Source organism: Nicrophorus vespilloides, unplaced genomic scaffold (assembly GCF_001412225.1).
Source record: "Nicrophorus vespilloides isolate i.1.1-1 unplaced genomic scaffold, Nicve_v1.0, whole genome shotgun sequence".
NCBI classification, from domain to species: domain Eukaryota; kingdom Metazoa; phylum Arthropoda; class Insecta; order Coleoptera; family Silphidae; genus Nicrophorus; species Nicrophorus vespilloides.
In genome coordinates this window covers 66,844-85,425 of record NW_017098659.1, presented here as the reverse complement: position 1 = coordinate 85,425, position 18,582 = coordinate 66,844, and the positions used below count along the sequence as shown (strand labels likewise).

General features: G+C 26.9%; 4 protein-coding genes across 7 annotated transcripts in view; 2 read left to right on the top strand and 2 right to left on the bottom strand.

Moving 5' to 3' along the window:
- LOC108562978 (mucin-5AC) overlaps positions 1-18,582 on the bottom strand; it is a 58,987-nt gene that overhangs the window by 12,873 nt on the left and 27,532 nt on the right. The window contains exon 1 of one of the 4 annotated variants that reach the window (XM_017921495.1): positions 377-530. The exons of 2 other annotated variants lie outside the window; for them this stretch is intronic. The gene's annotated coding sequence lies outside the window, so the exon portion shown is untranslated. Of the gene's footprint in view, positions 1-376; positions 531-18,582 lie in introns of those variants that run through there. One more of the 4 variants, XM_017921494.1, reaches the window with a different exon arrangement.
- On the top strand, positions 7,651-8,549 carry LOC108562981. The gene is made up of 2 exons (XM_017921498.1): positions 7,651-7,803; positions 7,858-8,549. The coding sequence occupies exons 1-2, from the start codon at positions 7,756-7,758 to the stop codon at positions 8,515-8,517; spliced, it is 708 nt and encodes a 235-aa protein (XP_017776987.1). The 5' UTR covers positions 7,651-7,755; the 3' UTR covers positions 8,518-8,549.
- On the top strand, positions 9,496-10,303 carry LOC108562979. Its single transcript, XM_017921496.1, has 2 exons — positions 9,496-9,545; positions 9,600-10,303. Exons 1-2 carry the CDS (start codon positions 9,498-9,500, stop codon positions 10,275-10,277), a joined length of 726 nt encoding a protein of 241 aa, XP_017776985.1. The 5' UTR covers positions 9,496-9,497; the 3' UTR covers positions 10,278-10,303.
- Positions 12,423-13,181, bottom strand: LOC108562965. Its single transcript, XM_017921478.1, has 2 exons — positions 13,112-13,181; positions 12,423-13,058 (listed from the first exon to the last, which is right to left on the bottom strand). Exons 1-2 carry the CDS (start codon positions 13,160-13,162, stop codon positions 12,423-12,425), a joined length of 687 nt encoding a protein of 228 aa, XP_017776967.1. The 5' UTR covers positions 13,163-13,181.

Genomic DNA, 18,582 nt, shown 5'->3' with positions numbered 1-18,582 from the left:
ACCTAGTCTTCTGTCAAAGACTATATTCGTCTTTAAAAAAATTACGGAGACAGTGCTCGAGTTTTTATGAGACTGTGCTCATCATATTAAGTTTATAAATCATTTGTAATAAAAAAAAAGTCCAATCAATTATATATCAAGTAAATCACAATTATAGTAGTTTTAGAAATGCATAGCATGAAAATTGCATGTGTAATTAGCAGAAATCTACTGTTATTAAAGAGACCTTAAAATGAACGATCAAGAGGAAAATATAAGATGATAGTTTTCCACTCAAAGCTGTGTATTTGATACGTGATGAAATGATAACAAGAAGAAATGAAACTTGCTGTTTTAAGCGCCATTAAAAAGGGAAAGGAAATCAAATCATTCTTACCAGAAGCCAAAGATATTATTTCTCTCTTTCTATTTATTTTACTTTTCGCGTAATTAAAAAGCCCGTACCGTTTTATTAAAGTCCATAAGTGTGTTAAATATCTTAGAAAGCTATGAGATATGGTTCCTCGAGGATCTTCGATTGACTTTCTTTCGGATGCTGCACGGAATGCGCATCATCAGCTTTGAAGATGAGCCTTGGGTATCGACCTTTCCTACCACTTCCACCGATCCGAGAGGATGCAAATTGATGAGCAATTAGTTTAGCTTTTAGGTCGACCTTTCTATTTATCGCAGCAAACGGATTTTTATTTTTGACGGTCACAAAGTGATTGTGCGGATCCTCATATACCGAGCATCTTCCGAAGATCCTCCTTGACCTGGACAGTAAATATCCTCCTCTACCGCGATGATCTTTGCAGCTTCGATCTGTCTGCGACCATTTCGAAGTTACGTAACGCACGTACGAGGTATGCGCATCGAACAATCGGAGAATTGAACGAATTCAATTGATATTAAACTGTTGATCGTGCGAATCAATCCCACAGAGGCTTTAATTACTTTCCACTTTTCTCAATGGAATCTCACTTTTTATACGCAATTATCATTAACCAAACAAACATCTAATTGTAATCGACGTCTTAACAATTAGCTTCACGTACAGACAAAGAATAATTGCAGTCGAGTTGCAAAATCGTCACTACATAACACATACAATAACATTATTTGTTAACCACACCTTTCACAAAGATCTCAAAGTAAACATTTCTTACAAACAAATATAATTTACAGTAAATGCTTATCAAATATTAAAAGAAAAACCAAAATAAATTTTAAACAATTCTTTAAAAATAAAGTATGAAAAATAATTGCTTCCAAAGAAAATCTCTTAGAAAATAAATTTTTGCAGACTAAAATATTCTTGATTTATTAAATTTAGCTTAAATTAGATTCAAACCATGGAAATTAGGAAAACAAAATTTAATTTTTATTATTTTCAAAGAGTTTTGTAATATACATTGCAATAAATTTAATAATGTTAAAGTAATAATTGAATACAAATATTAATAAATTTCTTCTTAATATTGCCGTCAATAAATCGTAATAATCTTATATAAACAGCAAAAAAAAAACAATGTAAAAAAAAACGTAAGAATTTTTGCAAAAAAAGAATCATAATTAATGTGAAAAAAAATGAAATTGTCAAATTAAATTTCTTTTTTATTTGAGAAAGTGAAATATGAAGAAGATCAAATTTCTTGGCAAACACCCACGTTTCCATCCAACAATAAAAAAAAAAACATAACAACCGTAATCTTCTCCAAATCTTTTTGATTAATCACGCCGTAAATTACATAACGAAAGTGAAGATTCTAAAAAGCGAAGATGAGAAAACAAAGATTATAAAATGAAGACTATAAATCCCTTATTATTACAACGTTGTTCAATATATAACTGAAAGTAGTTAAGAAATCGAAGCACATTCTTGTTGTATTTTTTTTTTTTGTTTCATGTAATTATAATTTGCGCTTCTTGATTTTGAAACACAATTAGGTAATTACCGTGATCTTTGAGATTTCTCGAAGATATATTGTTCAGTTCTAAGGTGCGGTTCAAAGTAGAAAGAACTGGTGAATATATATATTTTTTTTCAAAGGAAAATTACACAGAATTGGTACTTAATATTAAATGTCAACTCATGTAAATGTTGGGTATCTCTATAAATTTTTATTCCGTCCTTTCGTTGCATTACTGTTAAGTTAGCACATACCGGTTTTGATGACATAACCGAAAATGTTGCCAATACACGTGAAATTTGCAAAATTATTGCAATTTTTGAATAATTTTAAATATATGACAAATTTATTAATTAGTAGTTTATTAATTAAGTTGAAGAGACATTGAATTAACAAAAAAAATGTTCGATAATTTATTAAGAAGAATATTTATGAAATTTATAATTAATATGATAAATTTTGTATTTTCTTCATATTTGAGAAAATATAATCAAATATAATTTATATTGAGGTGTAACAAAATGTATTTTTATAATTAAACTAATGCCAACTTTCAAATTATAAAACAAAATTATCGAATTGCAACTTCATACAAATTTTCAATTAATAATTGATTAATTAAAATACTTTGAATACATTTACAATTTTAGAATTATGTAAAATAATTATAAAATTAATAAGAAGATAAAAACATATTTGTTCGTTAGATTTTTTTATAATCATACAAAAATGCGATAATATTAAATAATTAGGTCCAAAATATGCCAATAAAAAATTGTTGAATAATAAAAAATATAAAATGTTGACATTCATTGACATGTACAGAAAAAAATAACATTGAAGAAGAATATGATATTTGCAACATTTGCTGATGACACTTTAATAATTTCATCCGCTACAAACTCAAGTTGAAGATCATCTAAGAAAACCTTGATTTAATGTAAAAAAAAAAATGCATCGTGTCATATAGAGAAAAGTTTCTAAAATTAATTATCTCGATTTATGTTCAACTTTTATTATTCAAAACTAAAAAATGTAAAAATAAGAATTTTTTATCACAAAATATTTTATATTTTTTGAACTAAATTATGTAATTTAGAAAAAAAAATCATTGATATTATAGAAATCATAAAAGTGTGATTTAATTTAAAAACTATTAAAAGTAACTATAAAAATACGTTATAAATTAATTTAAAATCTGCTTGACAACAGCTTATCAACTTATCATTGAATAAAAGGTTGTAAATCACTGCCTTCAAAAAAAAATGATTAATTGATATAAATTAATATTATGTAACAGAGACAAATTTGCTATTTGGTACTTTCCTAATACAGTGAAACCTAGCTTAGCGAGCACCTCGCATAACAAGCATTTCGCTTAAAGTTATATCAATTAAAGAACAAAATTGTAAAATAAATGACTCGCTGAACGAACGACGATGAGAAGAGAAGTACCGGATTGCGCGTCTGATACATTATTTTTAAAACTTGTGTAGACATATTATGTGTATTTTTTAATATATTTAATTATACGAGTAAAAATTGAGAAATTCCACTGAATTTTGAACCTTGAAAAGAATATTTTTATAAATTTTCTTTCTTTTCTTCAGTGAAAACTTTATTTAAAAAGCATTGACATATTAATAAAATACTAAAAAAATAAATTGTAATTTTATTAACTCGCAAGGAATAATATGCTTACAACATAATTTAAAGTACATATTTGGAATTAGACATAATATGAATACTTAATCTGTGAGAAAACAAGATATATAATGAACATACTAAATAAAATGAGAATCAACAATTCGTGCCGCTTTCATCCTTGAAGTGAATCAATAATGATCCAAGAAAATAAGTTGTGAATCTTGTACTCAATGCTAATGATCTCTTATTAAAATACTTATAAAATAGATAAATATTTTGAAATTTATAAATATTTTTTTATTGGATAAAATAAAATTTTATATAAGACATTATTATTTTAAAGAAATTTTCGTTTAATTAATTCATATTAATTTTATAACAAAATAATCATGATTGTTTAAAAACTAGTAAAATATATAGCACACAAGCTTCGATCAGTCCGGATTTATTATAATAGTCCAGTTTGAAAATTTCAAAACCAACTAAATTTTAAATGAACAAAATAATACTACATAAAAGTCTCTTTTTTTTCGATTAGTCGGGTTTCAAATAGTGCGGAATCGATTACCCGTACTATAGGAAGTATTGCACTTATTTGGAAATTATGAATTATAAATTGTAAAAAAACTTTTGTGAATAGCAGTAGATAAAAATATATTGTGCAATATAAATTATAAATAGAAGTGATTATTTCCAAATATAAGCTTTGTTTTCAACATGTATAAATACGTTTAAAAAAAGAGCTTTATTATATAATTGCGTTATGTAAGAAAAAAGTAGCGGTAAATTCGGAGTCTTCTTCTAATTACAGTGATTACGTTGCAAAAGTTATAAACATAGAGTTTAGGATTGTGCAACACCTCGTTCACAATATTTGGTGCATGAGTGGACCTCTGATCTTTGCATCTTAATAGTAATTGAAGTGATCGAGAAAAAAAAGTGCAATTATAAGAAAATACACAGTTATAAGTAAAATGCGCAGTTAAAGTATTGAAATGTGCACTTATAGGAAATTGTGCAGTTATAGGAATCCCCGTCGTTCCAATTCCGAAGATCGAAAGCGAAAATAGTAAAACAGAAGTTCTTGCAAGAGCGTTTAATGTTCGAATGGCGTTTTGGAAACGCGAAGAATAAGAAGAAGATGCGTCTCCCATTAAATCACAATCACTTTCCAAAGACTTGTGTACGTTTACGTATGTTTATTTTTTTTTTCGTTTGGTTTTGTTTGTTTATTTGTCTTGTTACGTCTTACGGCTCATCAATTTGAATCCACTATTTATTTCGTACCGGCAATTCAATTCACTTTCATCACACTTATTTGTACACAAGAGCAAAATAATTCTACCTTCAAGGCATTTCTTTGTCTCTCTCTCTAATTCTGTTTCATCCTCATCGACAGTCGCATAATTCTCACGCTCCGAAAATTGAGCTTAATCTTTATTAGTTCAGGATTTTCCATCAGATTATAAATTTATCTCAACTCGAAGAGCTCAACCCTTCGAGCATTTCCAATAAATGGTGAAAGTGGAACAATTTCAGGTGCTCTCGAATCTACATATTTATACATTATTTTGACCTTATCGCCACCTTTTGAAACGGTCGCATCGTGAAGTAAAAGTCGTCATCCTGCGCCTACGCCTGATCCTTTTTCTTCCTCCTCTCTGATGTGAAGAACCAACATAACAACAACAACAAAAAACTCTAAACAATTATAGCGATTCTTCGTTAAGGATGTGAACAACCGATATTATTCTTCTGTGTGAGATCAACGTGAATTCACAATAATCTCCATGCGATCGACGCTAATGAGTTAATAATGAAACGATTGAAAGTTTAAGTGCTGCCGAGGAGAGAAAAAGAAAAATGTGGGAATGTCGTCGCGCTAGGATATCCTTGATGCGCGCCGTGATGAGAAACCGTTATTAGTTCTCTCTTCTTTATTTTTTTACTCATATACAAATGAAAGGATTCACTTTTTTCGAGAGCAGCAAAAAACAATAACATTAGTAAAAAAAATATCAATCATTCACTTGACATTTCGCGTCACGTAACCTTCAAAAATCTGGCACCAAAAAAATATCGTAGTGGAAATAATACACATCGAAAATTGCATCTCGCTGATTTGCGTACACATTGGAATGGCCCAATTACGTAACGCAATTAAATGCCGAGATTCTCTAGAATTCAACCTTCGTTCTGCGATGGATGGGATGATCGTAGCCGGATCATAGCTTAACGAAGGTAACGCGAGTTGCATCGGAGAGATATAGATCTTGTAATTTAGCCTCAAGTCCAGGACTAATTAGGTATTTTAATTAACCTAAATAAATAAGACAGAAGACAGTTCTATAGAAAACAATTAAACTAAATAAAACTTATCTTAAAGGTATCGCTAAATTTGTAATTGTAATGGTTAATTCCTTATTTACATTGCAAAAGTAAATATAAAAATAACGTCCTTTTATCAGGAAGTGTCCTTGGATTTACGATTTATATTATTTGCAAATATATTAAATTGTTTTCTCGTGTTTCCATCTTCGGATTAACGTTTATCTGAAGGTTACGCTATCAATTTAAACGGAAATATACTGCACATATTATGAAAAACAAATTTTAAATACAAAAAAGTTTTCTTCTATTTTCAACTTAATAATTTAATATTTTTGATCTTGGTAGGGCAAGACAATTTTTTTAGTTGAATTTATATTATATTTCTTTATTTACGTTAATATTTATTTATTAATATAAAATTAATTATTTCTCTTCAAGGTTTATATTTTTTCATTCATATATTTTTTTTATATGTTATGTATATTTCTGGCCAATAAATTATGGTTTAAATTTATTTAAATATTATAAAATCAAATATTATTTACAAAAAAACATTTTTAATTCCAGGTATTCCCATCACGTTACTAACATTAATCTGTAGGTTAACTACCAATTTACAATTTAATAAAATAAGAAACTAATTATAATAATAGATGCATTACAATTATTTAACAATTCAAATGTAATTGTTTTCTCATCTTTTAATTAATAACAAATAAATAATTGTGTTCTTATATTTTCATCTTTGGTTATATTTTTAGTTCAAAATTAAAAATAAATAAAAAGTAAACTGGACAAATCTTAAGACATAATCACTTGATTTTAGATATTTGTTAAATTAATTTAAATTATTATTATTAATGTCATTTATATTTAATTTTATAGAAAATGAACGACAATAAACTCATGTTATTTTTAATAGTATTTTAATAGAAATTGTTATTTTTCTTAGTATTTCCATCTTGGGATTAACCTTAACCTGGGATTAGATTAAAAATTTAAATGAAAATCAATTTAACAAAATAATAAATTCTAAGACAAACTATATGAATTTTATATTGCACCTATTCCCCGATTTACACGGTAGATATATTTATGAGAAAAACGTGTTTAATGGAAATTGTAACTTTAAATCATGGCCAGTTTATTTTGAACATTTATTTTTAATTTAAATGTTTTTTAAACCATCTAAAAGCAAAAACGTGTAAAAAAAAGGACCGTGTAAAACGAGAAACAGGTTATTTTGAACATTATTTGTTTTTAAACAGTGTAAAAGTGAGAACGTGAAAAGAAAGTACCTTGTAAAACGACAAAAATATTTTATCTTTTCTCTTATTATTTTCCTATATTTTTCTATAATTCGATTTATTTGTATACAATTTTAATTAAACATAAAGATAAAAGTCAAAGGATTAATAATCATTTGTATTCTATATCAACTATCACTTGTTTGAATGCTAAATTTATTGAAACATTCACAGAAAAACAAATAAACGTAATTATATAATAATAATAAAAGAAGAAAAAAAATAACTGTTACAAAGGGCTATTGACTACAACAATTTTAATTGATTATTTGAATACTAAATTTTTTTTAATATTTAAAATTCGTGAATTGTATTTGTTATTTATTTGAAAACAGTTTTACAACCTGGGGCTTCGCACGCGTTTGATCATTGTACCCGAAGATGATGTACTATTTTTATCTAATGATGAAATTTATATCTATAAGCTGATGTAATGCTCACGGATTATATAGAAGGATTAACCAGAGTTAGTGCGTTCCGTGTAAATGCAAAACTTATTGTATTTTCTGACAACAACTGACATGTCTGCTATATAAGCATGTTATAATTGTGATTGATTCAGTACAGATACAAACACAATGTTATTTAAAACTACTATTGTTTTCGCAGCATTAATCGCCTTTCAGGTAAGATTCTTAGAAATATAATCGAATATTCTCTTCCAAAATTACCATTCTTAGGGTGCATCTTCCTACCCTCAAAATGCGGAAGAAGTGCGCGGTTTGATCGCCAATTTCCGTGATGCTTCAAACGAAGCTATGCACGAAGGTGGTGAAAAACTGAAACCTTTAGTAGAAAACATCGAAGAGTCTTCCAAAACAGCTGAAGAGAAAGCTCAAGGTATCATTGAGGAATCCATTAAAATCGCAAAGGATGAGGTTGATCTTAAGGAGCAAGAAGCCATAAAGGAAGGAGTTAATGCCTCTGAATGCGTTAAAGCTGCTAATGGAGAACTCGCAACTTTATTGGTACGTCTCACCGATGAGGTTAAGAACTGCGGATCAAATGCGCGCCACGAAAGCACTGGTCTTGTATTTGAGGTCTTGGATACTTCTGGAAGCGAAGCCTACTACAGACGTGAAGATTACTACCACAAAATGGATGCTTGCATTGATAAAGAGAGTGTCCCTTGTTTGGTTGATCTTAAAGCTATTATCGCAGAAGACACCGAACTTTATCCCAAAGAGCTTGTGGAACGTTTCGATGTAACAGCAAATTCTCTTGGTAACATCGAAGATGATATGAACGAATGCATCGCACACACCGAAGACGCAGTTTCCGTTCAATGCGAAGAGTATCTCAGAGAATTTAATGAATGCATCGAAACCAACAAAAATTAATGAAGTGATCTATTATGTAAATTAAAATATCTTATTTTCTATTTAAATAAATAACATATTAATATAATTCTTCATTAATTAAAATTATTTTATTTCCTTCCTAAAATAAACAATAAATAAACTCTCATTTGTTTTATATTCATATTAGTCGGATTAAACTTTTAGCCTACAGTAAAACTTTTATTAGCACTTAATATGCGTTTTGACAAGCGCAAAACGAAACAGCTTTAATCGAGGTTTTATTGTATTTATTAATAATAACAATATGTCATACAATTATTACACACATAATTAGATAAAAAAGCTGTGAAATAAAATATGAATCATTTCATGGAGATATTGTCTATTATCAATTATTTAAAAATATATATATATATATATTTTTCCTTTGTTTAATATAATGTAGCTTCTAGAATCTACAGCAGGCATTTTTTTTTTATATTTTGCTAAATTTCATAAGATACAATACTTTATTTTCCATAAAAAAAAATATGTTTACGATAAATTATTTCTATTTTTAGAAATGCTTTTACGTAAATCCGTAAACAACTATTAATTCTATAAATAGTTCATTACTCAAATAACGCAATTTTCAATATAAACTTCAGAATATAAATTATAGGATTAACGCTACAGACAAAAACAAGTCATCCATTTATTACGTTGAAAATCTATGTAATAAAATATATTATTTTGTAGGTTTTATATATTTAGTATTATATTTATATAATATGTCTAGAATAGTTTGCAAATTAATTTTCAATATTTTTAAAGAAATAAAACAATAGTTTTAAAAATATATATATATACAACGAAATGATAAGTTCCAAGTTATTAGTAATAAATGCACTTTTTCTTGTCTATTTATCAAATGAATATCTTATTATCTTATATGATTAAATGAGTAAAAAAAACGCAAATTTCCCTATATATTATTTCCACAGACTCATTGAATCATCCATAAAATACATTCGATCATCATGTTATTAAAATCAATTGTGGTTCTTGTGGTCTTAGTTTCTTGCCAAGTAAGTTAATAATGTTATGATTTATTTTATTGCTTTAATATTTATAAAATATAGGACGCTTTTGGTTCTTCTCAAAAAGCTAATGAAGTTAGAACTATTATCACATTGCTTCGAGAAGCAGTAGAGGACGCTCGTATTCAAAATTTTCAAAACTATGTAGGTTTGATAACTAATTTCTATTTGTCTAACGTCAAAGATGAAAAAAAAGGAATACAAAAAATTCGTGAATCCATAAATAATGCATACTATGATCTTCTGATGTTAGAAGAAGAAGCAATGCAGGATGGATATGATGTTACTAAATGCAAGGACGATGCGGTGACAGAACTTCTATATTTTCTGAATAATATCATGAGTGATGTTAATAAATGCTCTGAAAATGCTGAAAACAAAACAAATACGTTGTTAGAAAACATGTTAGAAGATTCTAACCTGGAAGCTTCCAACAAATTCGATGATTATTATCTCCAAATGGATTACTGTATTTCAGAGGAAAATGAAAGCTGCTTCAACGATCTTTTCGTTGCAGTTAACTCAGAAATTAAAGTATATACTAAGACGCTTCAGAAACGTTTCGATTCTATAGAAGAAATTATAAGTGTTTACGAAAATAACATGAGAAAATGCCTCGACAAAATTGGCATCGATGCTTCCATGTTTACTGAAGATTTATTAAACGATATGGACATCTGCATTGAATCACAAATGATGCATTATATACTACGTGAATAATTATTTTATAGAAATTCTAAAACATTACCTGTATTTATTATAATTATATTAAAAAAATGTATGTTTCTCAATAAATAAATAAATATATACATATAAAATATTTGGCTTCTTTAATATATACTTTTTTATGATTTAACTTTGAATATAAAATATAGTCTTAATTATAACTTCGTTAGTATATTGTTATTAAATGTATAAGTACACCTCGGTTAACGTTAACTCAGAAGATAACCAAAAGATTAGTAATCCACATATATCTATGAATATGTTGTCGAAGTTGTTGTTAGATGCAAATTATTACGTTGTTTTCAGTGAAATATTGACGAAACTTTGTTAACAACAAAATCAAAGAAAATGAAGACGAAACTAAAGAAGTTACTTGTGAAAAAACTTTTCTTTGGTCGAAAAAAAAAATCATTATTTTTACTCAGAAATTATCCCCATTTTAGCCATAGTGCTTTTACCTCCAAGTTTCGCTTAAATAAATAATATGATGGAATGTATCCAATTTGTTAATCGAGGTTTAATTATATTAATACAATAGAACAGTCATATTTATTCTAAGTTCAAAAACTTACCTGTACCGTTTTGCTACTGTTAACTTTGATAAGAGATTCGCTTTTTTTATGGTCAGAAAATATTTGGTCAAAACGACCAACAAATTCTATATATTATATTAAAACAATAAATTTAATGATTCACCAAAATACTTTATTCTTTTTTTTGTAAATATTATTCATATTTATACAATGTTCATATTTACGCATATATATTGTCACTAACTTACATTAATACACATGAATCATAGAATTTTATCTGATTTTCTAATCTAAAATATCTTACGAACAATAGAACAAATTAATTATGTTTAAAAAAAAACAATACTACTTATTATTGTTTAGGCACAATTATTTATGTAGACGATAAAGGTTTGGATTTTTTAAAATAATTAACAAATAAAAAAAAACTTCCTAACTTATTAAGAAATATGGATTAAAACAAATAATAAAGAGATAATTAGAAATACTTTTTGATATTAATTAAATATTATTAATTGTAAAAGAATTAACCGAGCAAACCTATGGTCAATAGCCCTTTGCAGCAGTTTCATTTTATTTTTGTTATTATGTTAAGTTTATATTTTGGAATTTGTTGCAAATATTATTATTATTGAGAAAATTAACTTCAATTTATGAGATATACAAATTAGGTTTTTGAAAAACGCTAGTTGACTCGTACATATTGACGCATCGACAAATAAACATAACTGAAGAATTGTCCGAAAATTGAAAGTTTTTAATGTTGACGAAAGATCAACTTTTTGTTAAATAATAAATGGTGAGGAACAAAAAAACTTGCAAAAACTAATAGATAAGCATATTCATAACTTTTTTACTCACTTATGTATTAGCAAGCATTTAAGACTTTACTAATATTTACTTTTTTTGATAAAAAATGTGATTTATACAAATAAAACTGATGCAATCATTATGGTATTGTCATGTTTCTTTCTAAAAAAAACTAAAATTATTGTTTAAATCAGCAAAAAAAAAGAAACAGTATTTGCAAGAAGACAAGCAGTAAAATTGTATTGATGCAAATATTTTTAAATTGTTTCCACATGTTTCCAGCTTTTAAGTTTTTGTATGTAAGTTTGTCATTGCTAGTCAATTTTCTGTATTCTCTGTAATCATTTTAGACGTAAGTTAATTTATGTGTTTCTGGAATAAAAAAATATCTCATTAATTAATTAGATAAAAAAAAGATTTTTTTTCTTATTTTAAATTTCAAAATATTTTTATTGTAAAAAACAAAAATTACAATAAAATAAACACTCAATACAATAATTAAATTTAAAATTCAACTGCTGCAATTACAAATATATTTTATTAATAAATTTAAACTAATACATTTTATTTTTTAAGACAGTGTTAATTTAATTGTATATAATGAATAAAAAAACATATTATATTAATATATAAAGTTTAGTAGTTACACATTAAAAAAAAAATTGTATGAAAAAGAAAATAATGATTTGCTCAATTATTTATTGTGAGAATATGGCAGATGATAATTGAAAAATAAAATAATTAAAATTAGAATTAAAAAAGGAAAGTACCTTCAAAGTAATTGAATTTAGATATACTAGCAAGACATCACTCTATTAAAGATTTGTTGTGATCTGCTATCAGTATTGTTTTTCATATCTTCGATGCAGGTTGTGAATTGATCTTTTTGATTTGTAATTGATTTTATTGCCACATTAAAGAGTCTCGTTAATTCACTACGGTACTGCTGAATATCATTGTTAATACCTTCGAAAATATTATTCAAACACTTCTCATCATTATCTTTAATGCATGTTGTCATATGTTTATTATAGTCATCGCGTATGATGAAAAATTGATGTTTGGAAATTTCGTTCAGTTTAGGTGAATTGTTGATGCTGGTACGACGACTTTGGGAAATGCATTGATCAACAAGAGCCGTTGAATGCTTCATTTCCATTTTAAGAAGTTTCCTCACTGCCTGACAGCATTTTGCAATATCAATTCCTTTGCCCTTCGATTGATTTTCAAAAGTATTGACCTGCGTGATAGTCTGTTTGTAGAGTATTTCGATAAATTCCCGACCTTCTACGCCTTTTTCGACAGTATAAGTATGAACGTCGTCTAATAAGGGATTCAGTACGTCGGTACCTTCCAACATTACGTTTTGTGTTGACTCGTACAAATGTTGTAACTTTTTCCTTAATTCATTAGCTCGTCGGGTACTTATGCTCTAGACATAATAATATTAGAAGATTAATTTAAAAAATATATTTCTTTACTTACTTGTGAGTCAACAAAACTCCAAAGGAGAATTACTACTTTTAATAGTAACATGATGGAAAATAACAAGATGTTTTCACAAATAAAACGAAACGAAACCGTGGATACTATAAGCTGTTGTATTAAAAACTTTAAAATCACTCGTCGTTAAGATAACTTCAAATGTTTGAAGAACATACAATGGAGGTCGAAAGAAACCTTCTGAGAAGTCTGTTTACGGCGAAGGGACGAATTGTAAAGAAACCAGCCTTAACCAGCACTAGAAATTGTAGCTGTAAATAGAAAATTAGGTAAACCGCGTCAGCAATGCTGCCAACTCCACAAGCTTCAATAGCAAAATCACTACAATGTTATATGCCTAATAAAAAGTAAATGAGAGATTGTTAACAAAGTTAAACTCTCTTGGTTTTTGTAGTACGACGTCCATGAGACAATTTAATTCTTTTCTTAATACCAATATTTATTTCTATTAACCAACTCAATTATTTCAACACATTCAATTTATTTTAAGGTAATTTTCTTGTCTATCGTAATTTTTCAATCACATTAATACGCTTACAAGCTTACTAATTCCCCAATATAATATAGTTTTGATAATTCTTTTAAAAATATATGTTTACACACAATAAATTGAACTTATTCACATAAATTATTAATTTTATAAATCTTTTTCTAACCATTGTTTTTTTCTCTATCGCTCATTTTTTAAATATTTGTTATTACGTTAACTTAAACAAATACTACACCACTTTATATACAATATTTCGGTATAAAGGAGGTTGGGAAGTTCTCGAATTTGTAGAAAAAAAAATAACCATAGTGGTGACATCTGTCGACTAACAGACAACTTAAAACATTTATTCGCATTGACGTGATCCGCGTAATTCACGTCTTCGCAAATGAGAGTATTACTGTATATCACTCTATTAAAAGCCTTTAAGTTTTTTGTAAGTTTTTTTTTCAGAATTTTGTATTTATTTTTAAAAATAATACTGTTTATTTAAAAAAAAAATTTATTTTTTTAGTCTATAACTTGTAACTTTACTTTGAATTAAGACACCGGTTAATTGGCAAAGCCGCTTATTAAGGACAAATCCTAAAGAACGAAAACAAAACCGAAAAAATAACAAAAAAAAAAAAAATTTGAAATATTTACTTCACTTTTTAGTGACGATATTTCATTTAATCTGGACAGTAATCATCTATTAATTAACGTGGATTCACACGTTAATATTTTGCGCTGGGGTTCTATTTGATATCATTATGTACAAGCGTATGACTTGAGTCCTCTCAGCAATAAATATCTGCACTGATTCTTGCAAAAAGAAAAGGCAAACCAGTTTATACTTATTTTTCTATAATACATAATTTAACTTAAGTTTGAACAATACAATTTTTCTTTCAGAATTTATTAGAATATATTAATATTTCAGAATTTATCATTATCTATTTTGTAGTACGTATATAATTTTGAATATAAATGCATATGTATAGTTTTGTGACTTGTTTTATTTTGTGCAATTTATTAAATAAATTATTAGAAAACACTAATCATGTAATGTTTGTGTAACTTCTGATATTTGGGCCAACTGCTTAATCGGGACAAAATGTACTGGTCACCTGTATTTTCAAATGAAAAACTTAATTGAAAAAAAAACATAATTAAATATTCGTTTAATTTTCAATAATTTATTTAAAAAAAGATATAACAATTATGTTAATTAAATTTTTATAAGTTTTATCAATTATAATTAGTAATTTTTGTATTAGTATGATAGTTTAAGCAATAATTTAAAATAATAAAAAAAATCACTTATTTTTAGTCATTTATTGAAAAAAATTATTAAACATATCTATATAATCATAATAATATAAAAAATGTGAACATGAGAACATTAATTATATAATGGAAAAGCCTATAAATTAAAGAAATGAGAGAATTAAGTTCAATTTATGAGAATAGTTAAACAATTTTAACATATACATTTCTCTCGACGATTGCAATTTTTGATTTTTTCTTAAACGTACATTTTTTTTAGCTCAGATAAAAATAGCAAATCGTTATTTTTTCCTACTTTTTGGTACTGTTTGTGTGAAAGCAATATGCTTTGTGATTCTAAACCCAAAATCGAATATTGATATCGAATAACAGTATACAATTCGTCGTAAACAGTCTTCTGAAAAAGTTTCTTTGGGCCTCCATTGTATGTTTTTCCTACTGTGACTTCCTGGTATGTCGACCAGCATGGAATATCAGTAACATAATGGAAAGCACGAAAAAATAGTAATTCTCCTTTTGGACATTTGTTGACTCCCAGGTAAGTAAATAACTATATTTTTTTAATAATCTTCTAATATTCTAATGTGTAGAGCATGAATATCCGAAGAGTTAATGAGGGTTACAGTATATGTACAAGACGTAATAATGGAAGGCACCGACTTACTAAATCCATTATTAAACGATAGTGATAATTATCATCGAAAACGATACTGAAGGTCGGTATTACATCGAAAAACTGACTCTGACGCAGCTCAATATTTTTGAGTGTGAAGCAAAGAACATGCAAGGAATAATAATAATAATAATCAAATTTATTGACCAAAAAACAGATACAAAAGGAAAGAAAGCAAAAGGGAACCGAATCAGTTTTTCCAATGATCTTCAAATTTTGATGGAGAATTCAACAAATGTTATTGAGCAGTAGTATATTTCACAAAGTCGCCGTATCAGCATGGAACATGCACCCCCACATGCACCCAAACTGATTGAAATTTTCAAACATCCATTTTTCATCATACGCGTTTACAACAAAGTTAATCAAAAAAAAAATAGTTTTCATCTCATATTCAAATTTGAAAGAATCATAACATTTGATACTGATATTCAATAATTTTAGATATATCTTTGAATTTATTTTTTACATTAAAAAATATTTTCAAATTTAAAAGATTTTTTTTATCAATTGAGACAAAGCTTTATTTCAGAAAGACTTACATTTCAAAATTGAGATTTCTAAGATGATTGCAGAATAGGGAATTGTAAGTTAAATTCCAAATATTACAAATATAAATATTAATTACATAAATATATCTAAAAATTAATTTTCATTTTTGCAGAGGTTTCATAGCAATATTGAAATTGCATGAAAAGTCTTAAACACTAGCTAATGTGAGTAAACATTTTAAAAATAAGTAGAAAAAATTTAAAAATATTTGTATCAAGCTAATACTTTTGCATTTTTTCTTCTGAATTTTCGCATTTAAAAGAATAATTTCTTTATCAATTCAGATAAACCTTTATTTCAGAAAGACTTACATTTAAGTTTCAAATATTAAGTTGAATTTCAAGATGATTACATAAATTATTTTAGATATAGATATACTTATATAGAGTCTAAAATACTAGCAAATATTTAGTAACTTCTTAAATTCTAATGTAACCTATTTTCGTCATTTTGTAACCTATGTCCGTGTTTGTTAGGATCCTTCAATTCATCTTTTTCTTAACTGCGCTTTAGTTCTTAGATATTCTTTAGATATTTGCGTCCTAGAAAGTTATATTTGGTTTACTTATATATACTAAAAAAATAATTAATGGTAAATTACTTGGTTTGACTTGGTTTTAACAACATCACTGGATATATTATTAGATATTTTAGGTATGATGCAAGTCTTCAAAATAAAGAAAAAATTGTACAGATTGCAATCGTCTAAGACAAATGTATATGTTAAAAATGTTTAACTATTCTCATAAATTGAATTTAATTCTCTCATTTCTTTTATTTTAATTATATAGTTAATTTTTTATAATTAATTTCAGATAGGCTTTTTAAATATCACTTGTTGATATTGTTTACTTTATTATTATGAATATATAAATACGTTTTAATTTTTTTTAATAAGTGAAAAATATGTTTAGTATCTTAACCCGTGTTAAAATTCTAATTAACGTAATTGTTATAAACTTTGAAATATATTTTTAAATATGTTTTTCTTAAATAAATAATTTAAAAATATTAAGTTATATAAACTATTTAATTATGTTTTTTAAATTATGTTTTACGTTTGAAAATATTTCTTAATAAATTTCTTATTTTTTCTACAACAATGAGCGGAAATTTGTTGTTCCAAACTTCTTTAACAATTAATCGTCAAATAAATGTATTAATGTGATTGAAAAATAATGTAAAACGATCAATCTCAAGAACATTACCTTAAAACAAATGGATGAAATTTAATTTTGAGCAAATCTATTAAATCTAATAAAAACTGTTGAAATCCTTGAATTGGCGAATCGATATAAATTTAGTACTAAGAAAACGTACATTGTATTACGTCTTACTATGAAGAATAATTTTGCAAAAACCTAAAGAGTTGAACTTTGTTAATAATGTTTCATTTACATATTGTTTGTAATTGAACATTGTAGTGCTTTTATTAATAAAGCTTGTGGACTTGGCAACATTGCTGACGCTGATTTTCTATTAACCGCCACAATTTATAGTGCTGGTTTATTTACATTTCGTCCCTTCATCGTAAACAGTCTTCTCCGGAGGTTTCTTTGGGCCTCCATTGTATGTTCTTCATACATTTGAAGAGGGTTTTCAAAGTTTGCTGCCATTTCTTATTTTTTTTTTAATAAATTAGCAAATAATATCCACTGCAAACAGTTGATTTATTTGTGAATATATTTTGTTATTTTTTCGTGCTTTCCATCAGTTTTCATGATGCACGAAAAAATATTAATTCTCTTTTGAGCATTTGTGGACTCATAGGAAAGTAAATAACATTTTATTTTAAATAATCTTCTAATCTTCTAATGTGTAGAGCATGAATATCCGAAGAGGTGATGAAGCTTACAATATATGTATGAGTCAACATACGACGTAATGATGGAAGGTACCGACGCAGTAAATCCATTATTAAACGATTATATCATCGATAAAGACGCGGAAGGTCGGGATTACATCGAAAAACTGGACAAACTGACCCTGACGCTGCTCAATATTTTTAGAGTGAAGCAAAGGACATGGGAATTGATATTTCAAAATGCTCTAAGACAGCGAGGAAAGATATTAAAATTTTCATGGAGAATTCAACAAATCTTGCAGAGCAGTAGTACATTTCTCAAAGTCGCCGTACCTGCATGAAACACCAACACCAAAACTGATATAAATTTCTAAACATCAATTTTTCATTAAACGCGTTTACATATTCAAATATGAAAAAATCATTACATTTGACATTGATATTCAATAATTTTAGGTATATCTTTGAATTAATTTCTTACATTAAAAAATATTTTCAAATTTAAAAGAAGATTTTTGTTTGTATCAATTGAGATAGCTTTTAAGAACATCATGGAAATATTCAGGGCCGTGTTGTAGATTTTATTGGTATGATGCAAGTCTTCAAAATATGTATGAGCGAGACGGCAATCGGGCAGCACTGTGATGGGGCGTCAACCCTTACAG

Excerpts from the sequence above, each read along its gene's own strand:
- LOC108562981 (XM_017921498.1), top strand. The coding sequence starts at position 7,756 with ATGTTATTTAAAACTACTATTGTTTTCGCAGCATTAATCGCCTTTCAG. Across the intron at positions 7,804-7,857 it reads CAGCATTAATCGCCTTTCAG|GGTGCATCTTCCTACCCTCA; the intron begins GTAAGATTCTTA and ends TACCATTCTTAG.
- LOC108562979 (XM_017921496.1), top strand. The coding sequence starts at position 9,498 with ATGTTATTAAAATCAATTGTGGTTCTTGTGGTCTTAGTTTCTTGCCAA. Across the intron at positions 9,546-9,599 it reads TGGTCTTAGTTTCTTGCCAA|GACGCTTTTGGTTCTTCTCA; the intron begins GTAAGTTAATAA and ends TATAAAATATAG.
- LOC108562965 (XM_017921478.1), bottom strand. The coding sequence starts at position 13,162 with ATGTTACTATTAAAAGTAGTAATTCTCCTTTGGAGTTTTGTTGACTCA. Across the intron at positions 13,059-13,111 it reads GGAGTTTTGTTGACTCACAA|AGCATAAGTACCCGACGAGC; the intron begins GTAAGTAAAGAA and ends TATTATGTCTAG.